The following is an 18,116-nucleotide window of genomic DNA, read 5'->3' as shown; positions in this document are numbered from 1 at the left end:
TCTTAGATAAATTTCTGTGAACGTTCATGGACATTATCACTGTTTTAAAATATGCTATTTCTTTTTGTTACAACAATGATAGCTAAGAAACTGACGGAGTAGTTTGTTCACAGTGAGCATCTAAAGCAACAAGATGTTCAATATGTAGGTGATGATTTTTCATTGTTTTAGTAATGGCCTGAGCCAACGACAGTGCCTCGAATCCCTTCATTCTACTTTCTTAAGCCACCAACTGCGGTGCAAGATTTCAGTCAGTGTGGTATTTGGCTGGTGGTGGTGTCAGTGTGGTCTTCCATCTAAACGTTAAGTTTTAGCATACCAGACAGCATACATAAATAAAGAACATAAACATCTGCACTTCCTCTTCAAACCAATTAACTTAAAATGAAATAATAACCAAAAAAAGAAACAAATACTCGCCCCACAGTAATAAAATAATAAATGCTTCTAAGGGTGCACTAAGAACATACAATTGCCCTTAACCCAAACTGCGTGTATACATACACCATGTGATCAAAATTTCCGGACACCTGGATGAAAATGACTTACATGTTAGTAGCGCCCTCCATCGGTATTGCTAAAATTCAGAATGGTGTTGGCCCACCCTTAGCCTTGATAACAGCTTCGACTCTCGCAGGCATACGTTCAATTAGGTGCTGGGAGGTTTCTTGGGGAATGGCAGCCCATTCTTCACGGAGTGCTGCACTCAGGAGAGGTATCGATGTCGGTCAGTGAGGCGTGGCACGAAGTCGGCGTTCCAAAACATCCGAAAGGTGTTCTATAGGATTCAGGTCAGGACTATGTGCAGGCTAGTCCATTACAGAGATGTTATTATCATGTAACTACTCCGCCATAGGCCGTGCATTGTGAATAAGTGCTCGATCGTGTAGAAAGATACAATCCCCATCCCCGAATTGCTCTTCAACACTGAGAATCAAGAAGGTGCTTAAAACATCAATATAGGCTTTTGCTGTGATAGTGCAACGCTAAACAACAAAGGGTGCAAGCCCCCTCCATCAAAAACACGACCACACCATAACACCACCGCCTCCGAATTTTATTGTTGGCACTACACCCGCTGACAGATGACGTTCACCGGGCATTCGTCATACCCACATCCAGCCATCGGATCGCCACATTGTGTACCGTGATTCGTCAGTCCACACGACGTTTTTCCATTGTTCAGTCGTCCCATGTTTACACTCCTTACACCAAGCGAGGGGTCGTTTAGCATTTACTGGCGTGATGTGTGGCTTATGAGCAGCCGCTCGACCAAGAAATCCAGGTTTTCTCACCTCCCAGCTAACTGTCACAGTACTTGCAGTGGATCCTGATACAGTTTACGTGAATTCCTGTGCGATAGTCTGGATAGGCGTCTGCCTATTCCACATTACGACCCTCTTCACCTGTCGGCGGCCTCTGTCAGTCAACAGAGGAGGTCGGCCCGTACGCTTTTGTGCTGACCGTGTCCCTTCACGTTTATCATAAAATGCAACACCCAACTGGAGCCAAGACTTTAACCACGCGCTTGACAGACAATACATATGAATAACACACTCTATAGTGACACAACAAGCTAACATACAATGAAGCACAACTGGCGACTGAACTACAAGGTTTATATGTGTGACAGAATTAACCCACACCATGACCTGACTGTGCCTTTTGGTTCTGTTTCAGTTACAATAAAATCAGAATGCAACCCAATCTCGCCATACCTTTCCAAATGAAGCACCCCTATGTAAGCACAGCTCCATCAATGTAGGCAAAACGTGCTCCCCGTTTGTTTTCACAATTCAGATCCTTGTCTCACACACTAATGCTAGCACACATGCAGTTGTAGACACATTCAGTGGCATAAGTCACTCTTACACCTCACTTTAGAATAGTCATAAGGGAAACTGTTTTCCACAATTCGTTCCTAGCTTCCAGAAGCCACATCATCTGGATGTATGGTGGTAACACCATCTGCTGTCACAGGCAAACAATGTCTGTGTGAGAGACAGCCACACCACATGCCGATCGTTGCCTTCCCATGGTTCAGCGCCACCTCTCCCAGTCTCTGACTCCACAGCACTGTAGTGCTCCTCCAGGGCCCACATCGTTTCGCTTACATAAACCAACTCCCAATTCCACAGCAGCATCGTCAGGTGAAAAGTGTGTCCCACTGCTTGGACAGCCACTCTGATAATACAGGCAACCATGGCTGACGTGCCATGCCAGGCCTAGTATTAAACGTGAGACTTGTCCACCCCTGATGCTGGCTCAAGTTGGTGTGGCTGCTGCCGCATCATATTACCAACTCTAAGTGCAGCTGCTATCGCCTGCTAACGCCCAACCTCCAGCCATCTGCCTAGACTCCACTGCTCGGTGGCTAACTCTCAGGCAGCAATTCTGGAAGATAACAGTCCGACGACCCACCATGCATGGCCCATTACCACACTCAGCGTCTAGTCCTCCACTGCCCATGGGACTATGAGCCGGCTTCTGGTTGTTGCATGCCTTAAAGTAGTACTTCCCACAGCCCAATCACTGTGGCACGCCGCCACAGCAAAGATCAGCATGACGCTGCAAACGCCAGTTGGGCGACATACGCACTTCCTGGTGTGATTTGAGCGCCGGACGTGTGCTGGAGCGAGTTGGTGGATGGAAGGAGGGCGAGTCGGGAATTTCATTTCACAGCACACAACATCAGAAAGACTGGTTTGCTGAATTTCGTCATTCTAGTGCCTCTGTTGATGACGAATTTCGGAAAGACCAAAATCGGCTGTTGTTCCAAAAAACTTCGATGCTGTGTGCATCACAAGACAAACAGGGTGAAACTTTACAACCCACGACAAGGAACATATGAATGTCCTTCGACTCAAAAACATAAGTACGTCCAAATTTACATCACAAATCGCTCATTATAAGCACTCTCTTGGTGATATCAGTAACGAACTTTCTGTTCTAAATACTGCTGACGAAGGCTTGCAGATGGATCTCATTGACCAATTATAGATTTACCTTCACAGCTAAATTAACCCAAAAAATCACTAATGAAGAAATTAAATCACTGCAGAACTCTCTCTTCCACAATTTTCAGGACATCCTGGTACCACATTACATTTCGCTACCGCCTTTATCCCGCATTGTGCGCATTGTCGGCAGGGTTAAATACGGAATTGGCATGTTAAATTTTAAGGGGTGGCTGGATGCCCTTCCTGCCGCCACCCCATACCCCCCCCCCCCCCCCGGGAAGGAAGTAGTGTACCCCAGCTGTCTGCGTCTAGTGTACAGCGTGAAATAGTGTGAACGTGTGTCTAATGTCTGCGAGTCGTGTAACTGAGGCTCGACGTGGGGACCAGCCCGGTATTCACCTAGGAGGATGTGGAAAACCGGCTAAAAACCACATCCAGGCAGGCCAGCACACCGGCCGCCGTCGTTAATCCACCGGGCGGATTCGATCCGGGGCCGGCGCGTCTACCCGAGTCCGGGAAGAAGCCCGTTAGCGCAATAAGACATATTCATCCTCCTGCGTAAATTATATTCTCTTAGTCATTTAACAACTATGGCTGTCTGTAACTCATTACCTCTTTAGTTACATAGTAAATGACCATCTTCTGTCTGCGATTGCTTACAAATAGATTTGTTTTTGGCGCGGATCTGAATTGAGCAAAACACAGTTTTTACTTTCTTTTCATTTCCAATCTGAAGTTTCAGCATGATAACTGGGGTCTTTTCTTATCTTCCTACAAAACAGGAAAAATGCTTTTTACGACTTGTACCTACATAAATTTGAATGTTTAAGACAGTATCTACATATCTGAGAAACAAACTTTTGTATATATACCAGGTTACCACATGCTGTGGAGTTCTTGGAATTTTATGTTATTTCATGAAATTGTTTTGTTTCACCATTTGTCATCTGTAATCTTATAGAAATTAATGTAGAACAGTTATTTACTTCGAAATTTTACGACTGGGCACGTTGTGGTTATGCCTACCACTAACTAATATTATGTGGAAGATTGAGTGAGTTTGTGTGTGTGTGTGTGTGTGTGTGTGTGTGTGTGTGTGTGTGTGTGTGTGTGTGTGTGTGTATTTGTTTGTTTGTTTTTGGAAAGGAAATTTGAGGTGTTAATGAGTTGGTGTTGTCTGATAGTTCGTTGAGAGCAGACAACAAAGTTCCACTACAGAGAAATGCATATTCATGATTATTTGTTTTCGTTCATTTATGACCCTGCATTTGATTACTTTCTTCAGTTATAAGTTTTAGCGGGTGGCTGTTGCTGAATTTGAGAATTTTAAAGTGTTTGTTGATTTTTGTTGTGCTACAGAATGACAGCTGTTACTTTATACTGCTCTTCTGGGTTCTGTGTACCTGGTATTAAAGTTTCTGCTTGTCTGTCTTACACAAAACGGTTTCAACTCCTGGCACGTCAGTTGGTAAATACCAAATGTGTTGTGATTGTCTGTGCTTGTGTTTGTTGCACATCATTTTCTCGGTAGTGACTTGTCTGCCCTATAGGCTATTTTTAGCCCTTGCTTTTTGAATATATTGCCTATTCTATGGACTGTTTTGTTGTTATGAGAGTATACGATTTGCTTGTTGTTATGGGTGTTTCTTCTTCATGTGTGCTTGTGTGTATGTGTATGTGTGTGTGTGTGTGTGTGTGTGTGTGTGTGTGAGTGAGTGCGAGTTTGTGTTCTGTATGTCTGCTTTTGTAAGCTAGTGATAGGTTGTTTTTGTGTACTTGGTGTCACTTTTATTATTTTTTTTTAGTTTTGTGATTAAATTTCTCTATGGTGTTTATGTCTATCCATTCTCCATAGCTATTTGCTTGATTGTCAGAAATTAATTTTCGTTGTTGCCTTCACTGGGTGGAGTTTTGTTAAGTCTGTGTAGCGTATGCTGGAAACTGCCTAGTTTGTGTGCAGTCCAACGATTAGAGTATTTGTGTATGGCTGTGTTGGTGGTGGTGACTTTCCTGAATATGTAAAATTGGTGTCCGTTGTTGTCTCTGTGTATTGTGAGGTCAAGGAAATTTAACATTTTGTCATTTTCTGTTTCTATGGTGAATTTTATTGTTGGGCGAACTGTGTTTATATCACTGCGGAGTTGTTGGAAGTGACTGGATGTTTCATCTAGAACGCATATGTCATCCACATACTAAAAGCCATACACTATCCTATATTGTTTGGGTCTTACTGTTGTTTCAATTACTTTGTTTTCAATGTGACTGAGGAAGATGTTGGCTAGGAGACAACTGATCAGTAGATGAGTGGAACTGATTGCCAAACGAGAAACAGTTTTGCTATGTGATTAGTTTTTATGTGTGGTTTGAGAATGACTTTCTGATGTTCTAATTGTTGTTTGATGATGTTGATGGTTTGAATGGTGGAAATATTCGTGTACATGGATGTGATGTTGAATGATGTAAGTATGGCTGTTGTGGGTTTGTTGATTTCATTGTTTTTATTTTTGTACCAGCTCTTTGGTGTTGCGTATGCTTCTGTTGTTTGTGTATACATAATGTTTCTATCAGTATGGGTATTTTTCTCCGGTTAGCTGATATGTGAGTGCGCCTCTGAAGTTTACCACTGGATGAATCGGAATGTGCTTCTTGTGGAGCTTTTGTAGGCTGTTTGGTGTAGGTGCCTAGTGGTTCTTCTGTATTACCCATTTCACTTAGTTATGTGAATACGTGCGAGAAATTTTTAAGAGTGTTAGTGCATTTTTCTGGTATCTTTGTATTCGGTAACTAGCTGACTTTGTTATGTTGTTGTCTTCTACAAACTTTAAGGTTTTGTTTTTGACATGAAACACAGCCCAACAAACATCAACATAGACTTCAAAATTCTCAAATCAAATGCAGCAGCAGCCCCACTAAAACTAATAATTGAAGAAAATTATCAAGTACAAAAATATTGAAGGAAAACAAGTAATAAATGAATATACAGTTCTCTGCGATGGAATTCGATTCTCTGCCCTCAAAGAATTATCGCACACCACCAATTCATAAATATCCCACATTATCGTTTCCACAAACACACGTACATGCAATCATCTACATAGTATTAGTTAATAGTAGGCATAGCCATAACATGCCGAGTCGTAATATTTCGAAGTAAATAACTGTTCTACATTAAGTTCTATATGGTTACAGATGACAAATTGTGAAAGAAAACTACTGCATTAAATAACATGAGAATACAAGAAGGTAACAAGGTACATAGACAAAATTTTATCTGTTTTTCATATATATGTAAATACTGTTTCAAAGACTCAAATTTACGTGTGTATAAGTAGAAAAAAGTATTTTTCTGTTGTATAGAAAAATAGCAAAAGATCTACTGATAATGCTGAAACTTTAGCGAAACTTGTCTGGGAAATAAAAATCAAAACTTTGTTTTCCTCAAGACGGATCCTCTCCAAAAACAAATCTACATGTTAAATATTTAACTCTCTTAGTCATTCGACAACCATGACATGCTGTAAGCCATTCACTTTTCAATTACTTAGTAAATATTTCACTCTGTGTTTTTGTGTGTTGTGTACCCTCATATAATGCCTCTTGCAGTTAGCAAGATTCACTTAAATATATTATTGTAGTTGTAAATATTTATTCTGTAATACAGTGTATCTCAGACCAAACACCATGCTGCAGCAAAATGTTATATCTATTTTACACACATCTTTGTTTTTACATTCAATCTTTATATTCTGTGAGTAAGTGTGAAACTACGTGCAGCTAAATACTGTATATATTTGTATATATATCTGGCAATGTTCATTGTGGGAAAGGATTTGCTATGGATACAACGATGCAGTGCACTGTAAGTACCGCAAACGTAACAAAATTTCTGTTTCATAAACGTTTCATTACCGATTACTAAATTTCCGTCATTTCGCCAGCACCATCGTCATAGCGTCCTGCTTCACTCGGTCCTCGGCATAATGTTATTGTAGCATCTCCACCTAATGATGAGCTTGCATTGACTCAAAAACTAGCACATTTATACCCAAGTAAATCACCAATTAGTGTGCAACGTGACTGAAGAGCATCGGCGTGTAACTCCCGGCGACGTAGATACATCCCTGAGCGTATCTAATACTAATTCTATTTTGCATCAACGCCTAGCTGTAAAAGTGACGTGTTACCGAGGGATTCCGTACAGTTTCACCAAGCCTCAAAAACAGAAACGTATTAATGGTCCAATCAAATAGTCAAAAAATTCGTCCAAGGAAAGCCAAAAATCCATGAGCAGCTTCGTAACAGTATAGGAGTATTGCATATATACGTATATGCCAGGAACTAAGGTGCAATTAAGTGTTTTGGTATCCCAGGAAGGAACTGAAGTGGTTCATTGATAAAGCGCATCCAAGAAAGAAATCGTTTGTTTCTTCAGTTACATTGGACACATCACTTTAGGCGTTGCAAAACATCAGAGAACGGTTGATACTCAATTGTATATAACTATTTGTTTTCATAAGTGATCGACGAAATCAAACAACGGAGAGCGTTTTATCATTCTTTAGCATGAGTAGCAAGTTTGGCGACAAGAAACATCAAATTTATGCCTCATTGCCGTATTCAACTGATTTATACCCTAATACATTCTTAGTGTTCTCTTCATCGAAACAAAAAAATTCGTCGAGAACGATTTCCACCGCCTCGAAAAGCTGTATCGTGTTTTCAAAACCATCAAAGGGTATAAAATCTTCCCAGAATTGATTCGAACGTAAGTAAATATGAAAAAATTTATAAGAAAATATTTTGACAAATAACAAAACGGTATGTACCAAAATACATTACCCTTTCATAAATTTATAAAAGCAAGCCAACCTTCATAATATGCAACGAAATGGGCGCAAACAGACATTTCTACGTGCCTACAAAAGTTTAAATAAGGTCAGAGTAGCATTTTTCGCTATGCCTGTTGAATAAACCCTTGCACTGCATTGACCTCGAAATGGACGGTGCGTAAAACCTACCAGCCTTCCCCCTTCCGTTGTAAATTTGTAAGGAGCGACCACAAAAGTTTCATTTTGAGGTCGTTGCTGTAGTGTCTACGCAACGCAGCGAGACTACTAAAGTGCGCGTCATATATCTTGGCGGCCGAGTTTAGGTTCGTTCTGCGCATCTGACGTCACAAAACACAGTCAGCCAATGAACAGAGAACGACGTTGCAAGATCTCGACAGCAGTGCAGTTTTAGAAACGTTCAGTCATAAACAAAGTAATAGAACAAAAGCAATGTCTTGATAGCAGGCTTTCTTTTTCAGAAAGTTTGGAAAAAGCATTCTTTATACAAATTGCTTCATATTCTATTAATTAATTAAACCAAACAAGCAATAAGACTCCTAATTCAGGCGATAGCAAGGAAAGGTTTTTGTATCAATTTCACGAACTGCTTTTTCGCAATAAAGAACAGCGGTAATTGTTTATTTCCTATTGTACTTCGACGAAGCGTGAGTAATTCATAGTCATACCAACAGTGTTTATAAGTAGTTGCGTGAGGTGTTAGAGTCCTTACGGAGTTTTGCTGTTCACTGAGTTGAGGTAGCGGAACGGTTAAGGTGTTGGGCTGCCAAGCGAAAGGTTATGAGTGCGGAACTTAATATTTCTTTTTTTAAAAACAATATTGGAGTGCCTTACTTCACGAATTTTATTCGTTTGAATGAAATTTCTAGTGCTTTGCCTCTTCATTAACTTTTTCGCTGCTGCAGACACGTGCTCCCCGCATTCCGCGCTGTGCGCGATTTTGTCATCACTGCACTTCTCGCCTGTGCAGACACATGGTGTTCCCACTGCTTTGACACACTTATCATTCGATTTCACAAAAACTATTTGGCCAAAAAATTTGATTTTTACACGTCTTCTTGCCTGATACCTTCCCCCCATAAATGACTTAATTTTGTTTTGATGTGCAGTATTAAATGTAGTAAACCATTGCACGAAATTTTGAAGAGTTTGCAGAGGTAAAAAGTCCATAGTGTATACTTTCCGTATGGTCGATTTTAGTTGCCACAATGTTGAGAATGAAATGTGGACAAGATACCTAAATTTCATACAATATTTACTGTATAACAATATCTCATTTAATTTAAGTACCACATAGGTGTCGTATGTAATATTGAGAAATATTCCGTCTCTCGCGACTGTAATAAAAGTTTTATATACACACGGCGCGTTTGGCTTTATTTTAAAGCACTTCCATCGGTGAAAGGTATGGCACATACACAATGGTATTCATGTTCTATTTCTTGTTTTTGTGCCACAGTCGCAGTTTTACCAATGGTATTGAAATATATCCCTCTTCTGCAACTGTAATAAGCGACTTATTTAGACCAGACGCGCTTCTCTCTTTTGAAGCATCATAAGAGGACTGTATTTTGTGTCCTCCATTGCCAAGTCACCTTTCGTAGTTTTGTGCTGCGGTAGCACAATATTCAACGTTTGTGTTGGCTCATCAGTGTTTTAGCAAATAAATGCTGTTTGCGTGTGCCACACACAAAATTATATTTGACATAGCTCTGAGCACTTCACTGACAGACGGTATATTCAAGTCCTAATGTTTCTGTAAGTCCACAGTTTTGTTTAATGTATTTTGTCTACTTCCTTTTGATTGATTGAAGTGCTTTAAAATAAAGCCAAACGTGCCCAGTGTAAGTAAAACTTTTGTTACAGTCGCGAAAGGTGGAATATTTCTCAATATTGCATACGACACTTATGTGGTACTTAAATTAAATGAAATATATAGGTATCTTGTCCACATTTCATTCTCAACATTGTGGCAACTAAAATCGACCATACGGAAAGTATACTCTATGGACTTTTACCTCTGCAAACTCTTCAAAATTTCGTGCAAAGGTTTACTATATTTAATGCTGCATAATAACTGCGTTGAACATCGAAACAAAATTAAGTCATTTATGGGGGGAAGGTATCAGTCAAGAAGATAGGTAAAAATCTAATTTTTGAGCCAAATAGTTTTTGTGGAATCGAATGATAAAGAGTGTCAAAGCAGTCGGAACACAATGTGTCTGCACAGGCGAGCAGTGCAGTGACAAAATCGCCCACAGCGCGGAATGCAGGGAGCACGTCTTTGTAGCAGCGAAAGGGTTAATGCGACCGTGGTGGCTTTACTTCATGAACTGCGCGCTCCCCCCTACACGTAAGCTTGCGAACTACGCTATACTATGGCGCTGCTTCTATTGGCGCGTGCGTCATGTGCAACTGGCAACGCAGCAATCTCCAGCGTCTGGGCGGGCATGCGCGAGCCGCCAAGATAAAAGAATTGAACTATAGGTGGGTATATACACTACTAGCCATTAAAATTGCAACACCAAGAAGAAATGCAGATGATAAACCGGTATTCATTGGACAGATATATTATACTAGAACTGACATGTGATTACATTTTCACGTAGTTTGGGTGCATTGATCCTGAGAAATCAGTACCCAGAACAACCACCTCTGGCCGTAATAATGGCCTTGATACGCCTGGGCGTTGAGTCAACTATAACTTAGATGGCGTGTACAGGTACAGCTGCCCATGCAGCTTCAACACGATACCACAGTTCATCAAGAGTAGTGACGCGTATTGTGACGAGCCAGTTGCTCGGCCACCATTGACTAGACGTTTTCACTTGGTGAGAGATCTGGAGAATGTGCTGGCACGACAGCAGTCGAACATTTTCTGTATCCAGAAAGGCCCGTACAGGACCTGCAACACGCAGTCGTGCATTACCCTCCTGAAATGTAGAGATTCGCCGACAGCAGTGGCCGAGCGGCTCTAGGCGCTACAGTCTGGAACCGCGTGACCGCTGCGGTCGCAGGTTCGAATCCTGCCTCAGGCATGAATGTGTTTCATGTCCTTAGCTTAGCTAGCTACGTTCTAGGGGACTGATAACCTCAGAAGTTAAGTCCCATAGTGCTCAGAGCCATTTGAACCATTTTGTAGGGTATCGCTGGGATCAAATTAAGGGTAGAACCACGGGTCGTAACACATCTGAAATGTAACGTCCACTGTTCAAAGTGCAGTCAATGCGAACAAGAGTTGACCGAGACGTGTAACCAATGGCACCCCATACCATCACGCCGGGTGATACGTCAGTATGGCGATGACGAATACACGCTTCCAATGAGCGTTCACCGCGATGTCGCCAAACACGGATGCGTCCATCATGAGGCTGTAAATAGAACCTGGATTCATCGGAAAAAATGACGTTTGCCACTCGTGCACCCAGGTTCGTCGTTGAGTACACCATCGCAGGCGCTCCTGTCTGTGATGCAGCGTCAAGGGTAACCGCAGCCATGGCCTCCGAGCTGATAGTCCATGCTGCTGCAAACGTCGTCGAACTGTTCGTGCAGTTGGTTGTTGTCTTGCAAACATCCCCATCTGTTGACTCAGGGATCGAGACGTGGCTGCACAATCCGTTAAAGCCATGCGGATAAGATGCCTGTCATCTCGACTGCTAGTGATACGAGGCCGTTGGCATCCAGCACAGCGTTCCGTATTATCCTCCTGAACCCACCGATTCCATATTCTGCTAACACTCATTGGATCTCGACCAACGCGAGCAGCAATTTCGCGATACGATAAACCGCAATCGCGATAGGCTACAATCCGACCTTTATGAAAGTCGGAAACGTGATGGTACGTATTTCTTCTCCTTACACGAGGCATCACAACAACGTTTCACCAGGCAACGCCGGTCAACTGCTGTTTGTGTATGAGAAATCGGTTGGAAACTTCCCTCATGTAAGCACGTTGTAGGTGTCGCCACCGGCGCCAACCTTGTGTGAATGCTCTGAAAAGCTAATCATCTGCATACCATAACATCCTCTTCCTGTCGGTTAAATTTCGCGTCTGTAGCACGTCATCTTCGTGGTGTAGCCATTTTAATGGCCAGTAATGTATCTGTGACGTGACCCACATGTGGATTAAACACTTTCTGCGCACACCAGTTAACATAAACTGTTTGTTGAAAAAAATCGTTGTTGATTCAGATGCCAGACGTTGCACATCAAACCCCAATGTAGGCGTTATGCAACTGCTCTTCAAAGTACTGAGTAGAGGTGGTTTTAGCAATACATTACAATTCAAGGAGCCGCCCTTATTGATCTTTAAATTTCGACATTAGAGATAAGATTACGTCTCAGAAAACCAACTTCATCTTTGCGTATGAATTATGTGTGAAAAACATATGCGATCATTTTCTGTTAAACCAAAAGAATTGATACTCCTTTGTTCTTCAGAGTCGGAGATATAACGTTGAATAATTCCTGTAACTTGCATTCTGTATTAAATAATAATGCTGCTTCAGTTATTTCCTCCTTATTTTGGTAGAATAATATGAATTTTGCTTTGTGTACTTTTTTATCTGTAAATTAATTGGAAATAATTTGTCCGGTGACACGAAGATCGGGCGGCATAAGCGAGTATCGGCTTCCCATTTCAACATCTGTAAATCGAATCTGCAATCAATGTTTCAAACGAGATCCTACTGTGATTGTAATTATTATTATTAGTAGTAGTAGTAGTAGTAATGGTAGCAGTAGAATTACTAGGCAAAACTAACTCAGGGTTTTCTAATTCATAATGGTCATTAAAAACGTGTTACGAATATTTTCTGTACGAGTTATATTTTGCCTACCTCGTGCACATACACTGAAGAGCCAAAGAAACTGGTACACCTCCCTAATATCGTGTAGGGCCCCCGCGAGTACGCAGAAGTGCCGTAACACGACGTGGTATGGACTCGACTAACGTCTGAGGTAGTGCTGCAGGGAGCTGAGACCATGAATCCTGCATGGCTGTCCATAAACCCTTAAGAGTACGAGGAGGTGGAGGTCTCTTCTGAACGGCACGTTGCAAGTCATCTCAGATATGCTCGATAATGTTCATGTGTGGGGAGTCTGGCAGCCAGCGGAAGTATTTAAACTCAGAAGAGTGTTCCTGGAGCCACTCTGTAGCAATTCCGTCGGAATGCGCAATGGGTATGAATGGATGCAGGTGATCAGACAGGATGCTTATGTATATGTCACTTGTCAGAGTCGTATCTAGACGTATCAGGGGCCCTATATCGCTTCAACTGCACACGCCCAACAGCATTACAGAGCCTCCACCAGCTTGAACAGTCCCCTGCTGACATGCAGGCTCCATGGATTCATGAAGTTGCCTCCATACCCGTACATGTTCATCCGCTCGATAGAATTTGAAACGAGACTCGTCCGACCAGCCAACATATCTCCAGTCATCAACAGTCCAATGTCGGTGTTGACGGGCCCAGGTGAGGCGTAAAGCTTTGTGTCGTGCAACTATAAAGGGTACACGAGTGGGCCTTCGGCTCCAAAAGCCCAAATCGATGATGTTTCGTTGAATGGTTCACACGCTGACACTTGTTGAAGGGTCAGCAGCAATCTGCGGAAGGGTTGCACTTCTGTCACGCTGAACGGTTCTCTTCAGTCGTCGTTGGTCCCGTTCTTTCAGGATCCTTTTCCGGCCGCAGCAATGTCACAGATATCATTTTTTACCGCATTCCTGATATTCGCGGTACACGCGTGAAATGGTCGTACGGGAAAATCCCCACTTCATCGATACCTCGGCGATGCTGTGTCCCATCGCTCTTGCGCTGACTTTAACACCACGTTCAGACTTACCTAAATCTTGATAACCTGCCGTTGTAACAGCATAACCGATTTAACAATTTAATGAACGTATTTATTTTAGTCTTCCTCATGCCACTATACTTACACATTTTTTACTGGTTATTAGTTTTTACAGAGGAATTAGTCTGTGGAATAGAAGGAGTTGTCTATTGGAAATGATTTTTCAGTGGAATAGAAGGGGTTGTCTATTGGAAATGATTTTAAGTTAGATTTGAAACTTGCTTTGCTACCTGTCAGACATTTTATGAAATGAGGCAAGTGAACAAATTTTTTAATGCTACTGTTGAACTCCTTTCTTAGTCACAGACAGCTTTAACAAAGGGTAATAAAGATAATTTTTCCCTCTAGTGTTATACGTATGGATATCACTGTTCTTCTTAAACTGTTGTGGATCATTTATTACGAATGTCATTAGCGAATATGTGCATTGTGACGGGCCTTGAACAGGTAGCTCTCGTATATGACGTCCGTGTGCGAGTACCATACATGATTCTTACTGCTCGTCTTTGTGCAAACAATAATTTTTTTTCTAAGTGATGAATTATCCGAGAAGATTATTCCGTAAGACATTACTGAGTTAAAATTTGTCAGGAGATTAATTCGTTTGTTTCCAAGATTAGCAGTTGCACGAAGAGCCAGTATAGCTGAACTCGAACTGGAAGAAGGATATTACTGAGCTTCTCAAACAATGAAGTTTTCTTCAATATCTAGACCAAAAAATTTAGAGCAATCTCCCCTGTTTACTGACTCCTGCTCATGTGCTACATTAATTGCTGGTGTGAGCTCGTTTGTTGTACAGAATTCAATATAATCTCTCTCTCTATCTCTCTCTCTCTCTCTCTCACTCTTTTTTTACAAAATTTACAGACAGTCTATTTTCTGAGAGCCACTTAATAATTCTTTGGCGTTATCCCGCTTTTATCTGCCTAAAGAAGAGTCGGTATTCGTTACGCCGACCGGCTATTTTGTCCAAATTTTTCTGCATTTCCTTACGGTAGTCCAACAACGACCATACTAAAAATCAGCCAACATTCTGATACTGCTGATCATACCCGATAAATTGTTTCTGTATATCGGAACGTTAGAGTGCCAGCGCGCGTGCACGTGACAAACGGTAGATTGTAAGAAAATGAAACTCCTACAGCCGGTCTTAAGATGTCATTTATTGTGTAGCTACCAGTCTCGCTGCTTCAATGCACCATCTTCAGAGGCCTTAGTTGATGGCAGAGGGGTTATCACGACCCATATTTATGATGCAACAGTGGCCAACAACTGGATTACGCAGACTGTAACTGTGATGTCGTCTCTCCAACCATCAACTCTTTAAGCTGAATCGCCGAAACGTATCTTCACAATAAATGACAACATAAGGAGGGCTACAGCTGTTTCATTTGCTTACAATAGTGAACAGTGCAACGGCCTTGCCGCAGTGGATGTAGAGGTTCCCGTGAAATCACTGAAGTTAAGCGCTGTCGGACGTGGTCGGCACTTGGATGGTTGACCATCCAGACCGCCATGCGCTTTTGCCATTTTTCGGGGTGCACTCAGCCTCGTGATGCCAATTGAGGAGCTTCTCGACCGAATAGTAGAGGCTTCGTGCAAGAATACCATCATAACGACCGGGAGAGCAGTGTGCTGATCCCCACGCCCCTCCTATCCGCATCCTTCTCTGAGGATGACACGGCGGTCGGATGGTCCCGGTAGGCCACTCGTGACCTGAAGACGGAATGTGCAGTAGTGAACGGTCGTAGTCTTCCAGACCTCCAGCCACAAGGATGGACATACAAACATAGGGCAGAGTAGCTTGGCCCCTGCTGAAACTCACACGTAGAGCAGAGCGGGCCTCCTCTCGTCGCCCTCGGGGTCGAGGTCTGGCGGCAGCAGCAGCCGCACCTGGGCGCGCAGGCCGCCCTCCAGTTCCACCCAGTCGTCCAGCCGCTGGGGCAGCAGCTTGTGGGACAGCATCTTACGCAGCGCGGTGTTGCTGTGCTCCCGTCGCGAGATGCCTGTCACACACAGACGTAAACTAAATTCCTTTATTATACGGTTGGTTTTCAGCTTGCGACACACGACTTCTTGGTCGTTAGCACCGATATTGTCTTTCTGTCATGCGAGGATGGTTAAATACATAGAGGTGACAAAAGTCATGCGATACCTCCTAATATACTGTCAGATCTCCTTTTTCCCGCCGTAGTACAGCGACTCTACGTGGCACAGACTCATACAAGTCCCCTACAGAAATACGTAACCATTCTGCCTCTGTACCCCTCCATAATCGCGAAAGTGGGGTGCGACGTGTAGACAACCTCCAAGATGGTGCACCCCGGGCAACGGACTACGACAGAAGGACGGCAGAAAGTCTACAGAAATGGCGGCCGAACTAGATCATTGATCTCTCACGGCCACACACAGCGACAAAACAAGAAAAAGAAGAATGCTATCACCGAGAAAGGCTCTTCTGAGAGCCAACAGACTAAATATATTGGACCCATCGTCCATGTTCTGCAAATTAATGAAGAAGGCCTGACAAGGGATAAATGTGACTACATGTCATAAAATCGACATCGTAGCACTCCAAGAAACTCATCAAGTGCAGGAGCGCATAACAGGATGCACCATTCCAGGCTACAGGATGGTCGTAGCACTGCCAACGCACATTCATGGATCCGCTCTGTATCTTGGTGACAACATTGCTGGGTACAAAGAAGTGATATGCAAAGAAATTAATGACATAGAAATAATTGCTATTGAACTAAATGGAATGACCATAGCAGCCGTTTACAAGCCCCCACAAAGTAAATGGCCAACACCAGCTTTACCAGTACTGCCCAACCCCTGCGTGTATGTGGGGGATTTTAATAGCCGTCACACTCTCTGGGGGGTATGGCAACGTCGACGAAACCGGAGAAACTCTGTCTGAGTGGATTGAAGCACAAGACATGTAGTGATATATGATGCCAAGGAACCTAAGACATTCCAATCAGCCAGATGGGAAACAGATACCAATCCTGATCCCTGCATTGTGTTCACTGATCAGAATAGAGTCCCACTATACCATACAGAAAGAGTCCTGAAACACTTTCCAAAGAGCCAACATCGTCCCACCATACTTAACATAGGCCTCCAAATCCCAGTAGCAAAATCTATCAATAAACCGCGATGGAACTTTAAGAAAGCTAATTGGGCAAAATATGCTCAAGACGTTGATCAAAATTTGCGCTGGATTAGCCCAAAGCAAGAAAACTATAAACGATTCACTGGAGTCGTCATCGCTGCAGCCAAAATGAATATACCACGCGGAGTTAGACAACAGTATATTTCTTGCTGGAACAATAATATTAACAAACTTACCAAGAAACAGGAAACCCTGAAATCGGTGGACAAATATTAGAGGGACTAAACACACACAGAAAACACAAGTGGCAGGAACTCACGTCCCAGCTGAATTTTACACATTCCAGCAGAAAAGCCTGGTCATTATTCAGGAAACGTGGTAACTCCTCCTCAGCACGCCACCAGGAACCTAAAATAAAACCGTCGGAGATGGCATTGCACATAAAGGCACGTGCCGAGAAAACCCCTCTTGATCCAACAACTGAAGCAGAAACTAAAGAATAACTACAAGAACTTGATAAAACTCTGAATGACGGTACATCGCTTTCGTCACCATTTTGTGAAGAGGAAATCAAGGGTGCGATAAAGACCTTAAAAATACGCAAAGTGGCGGGATTGGATGGTATGTTCCCAGAATTTATAAAACACCTCGGACCTAATGGAAAAGCGTGGCTAAGAAACTTTTACACCAACATTTTAAACACTGGAATAGTCCCACCACAATTTAAAATAGCCCACACGCTAGCAATCCTTAAACCTGGAAAGCTATCAGAAGATCCAACTAGCTACCGCCCCATCGCCCTCTTGAGTGTATGCTTTAAGTTGTTGGAACGCCTAATACTTAATAGAATCCAGGACATTGTGGATGGAATAACCCATCCATATCAGGCAGGTTTCCGAAACAAGCGCAGCCGTTGCGAACAAGTTTTAGCCGTAACATCACATATAGAAAGCGAATTCCAGAACAGAATGAAGTGTAGCTTTTGTTGATCTGTCGTCGGCATACGACATTGTGTGGCTCCAGGGTCTTATGCTTAAGTTCACCTAGTTTAAAACTGGCAACCTTAATGAACAACATGATGACGAACAGGCCTTTCAAAGTGAACATCGGCCACAACACCAGCAGATCGTATAAAATAAAAAATGGCGTTCCTCAAGGATCTGTGTTGTCTCCAACCCTTATTCATTTGTATATTAGCGACTTGCCAAATACAGTCAGCAGGAAATTTTGCTACGCCGATGATTTAGCACTAGTTGTACAAACTAAAACACTTGGGGAAGGAGCGAACGTACTCACAGAAGATGTGGAGCCCTTGAATTCCTATTATAAAAAATGTCGACT

The 18,116-nt window shown here is 42.5% G+C and overlaps 1 protein-coding gene across 1 annotated transcript in view; it reads right to left on the bottom strand.

The window, feature by feature from the left end:
* Window positions 1-18,116, bottom strand: part of LOC124616585 (venom dipeptidyl peptidase 4-like) — a 256,248-nt gene that overhangs the window by 59,032 nt on the left and 179,100 nt on the right. Inside the window, exon 12 of the mRNA XM_047144906.1 lies at window positions 15,486-15,666. Within this exon, the coding sequence (XP_047000862.1) occupies window positions 15,486-15,666 (181 nt within the window). The remainder of the gene's footprint in view (window positions 1-15,485; window positions 15,667-18,116) is intronic.

The sequence above is a fragment of the Schistocerca americana genome, chromosome 5 (genome assembly GCF_021461395.2).
Source record: "Schistocerca americana isolate TAMUIC-IGC-003095 chromosome 5, iqSchAmer2.1, whole genome shotgun sequence".
In the NCBI taxonomy this organism is placed as follows: domain Eukaryota; kingdom Metazoa; phylum Arthropoda; class Insecta; order Orthoptera; family Acrididae; genus Schistocerca; species Schistocerca americana.
This window is presented reverse-complemented; position numbering and strand designations above follow the sequence as displayed.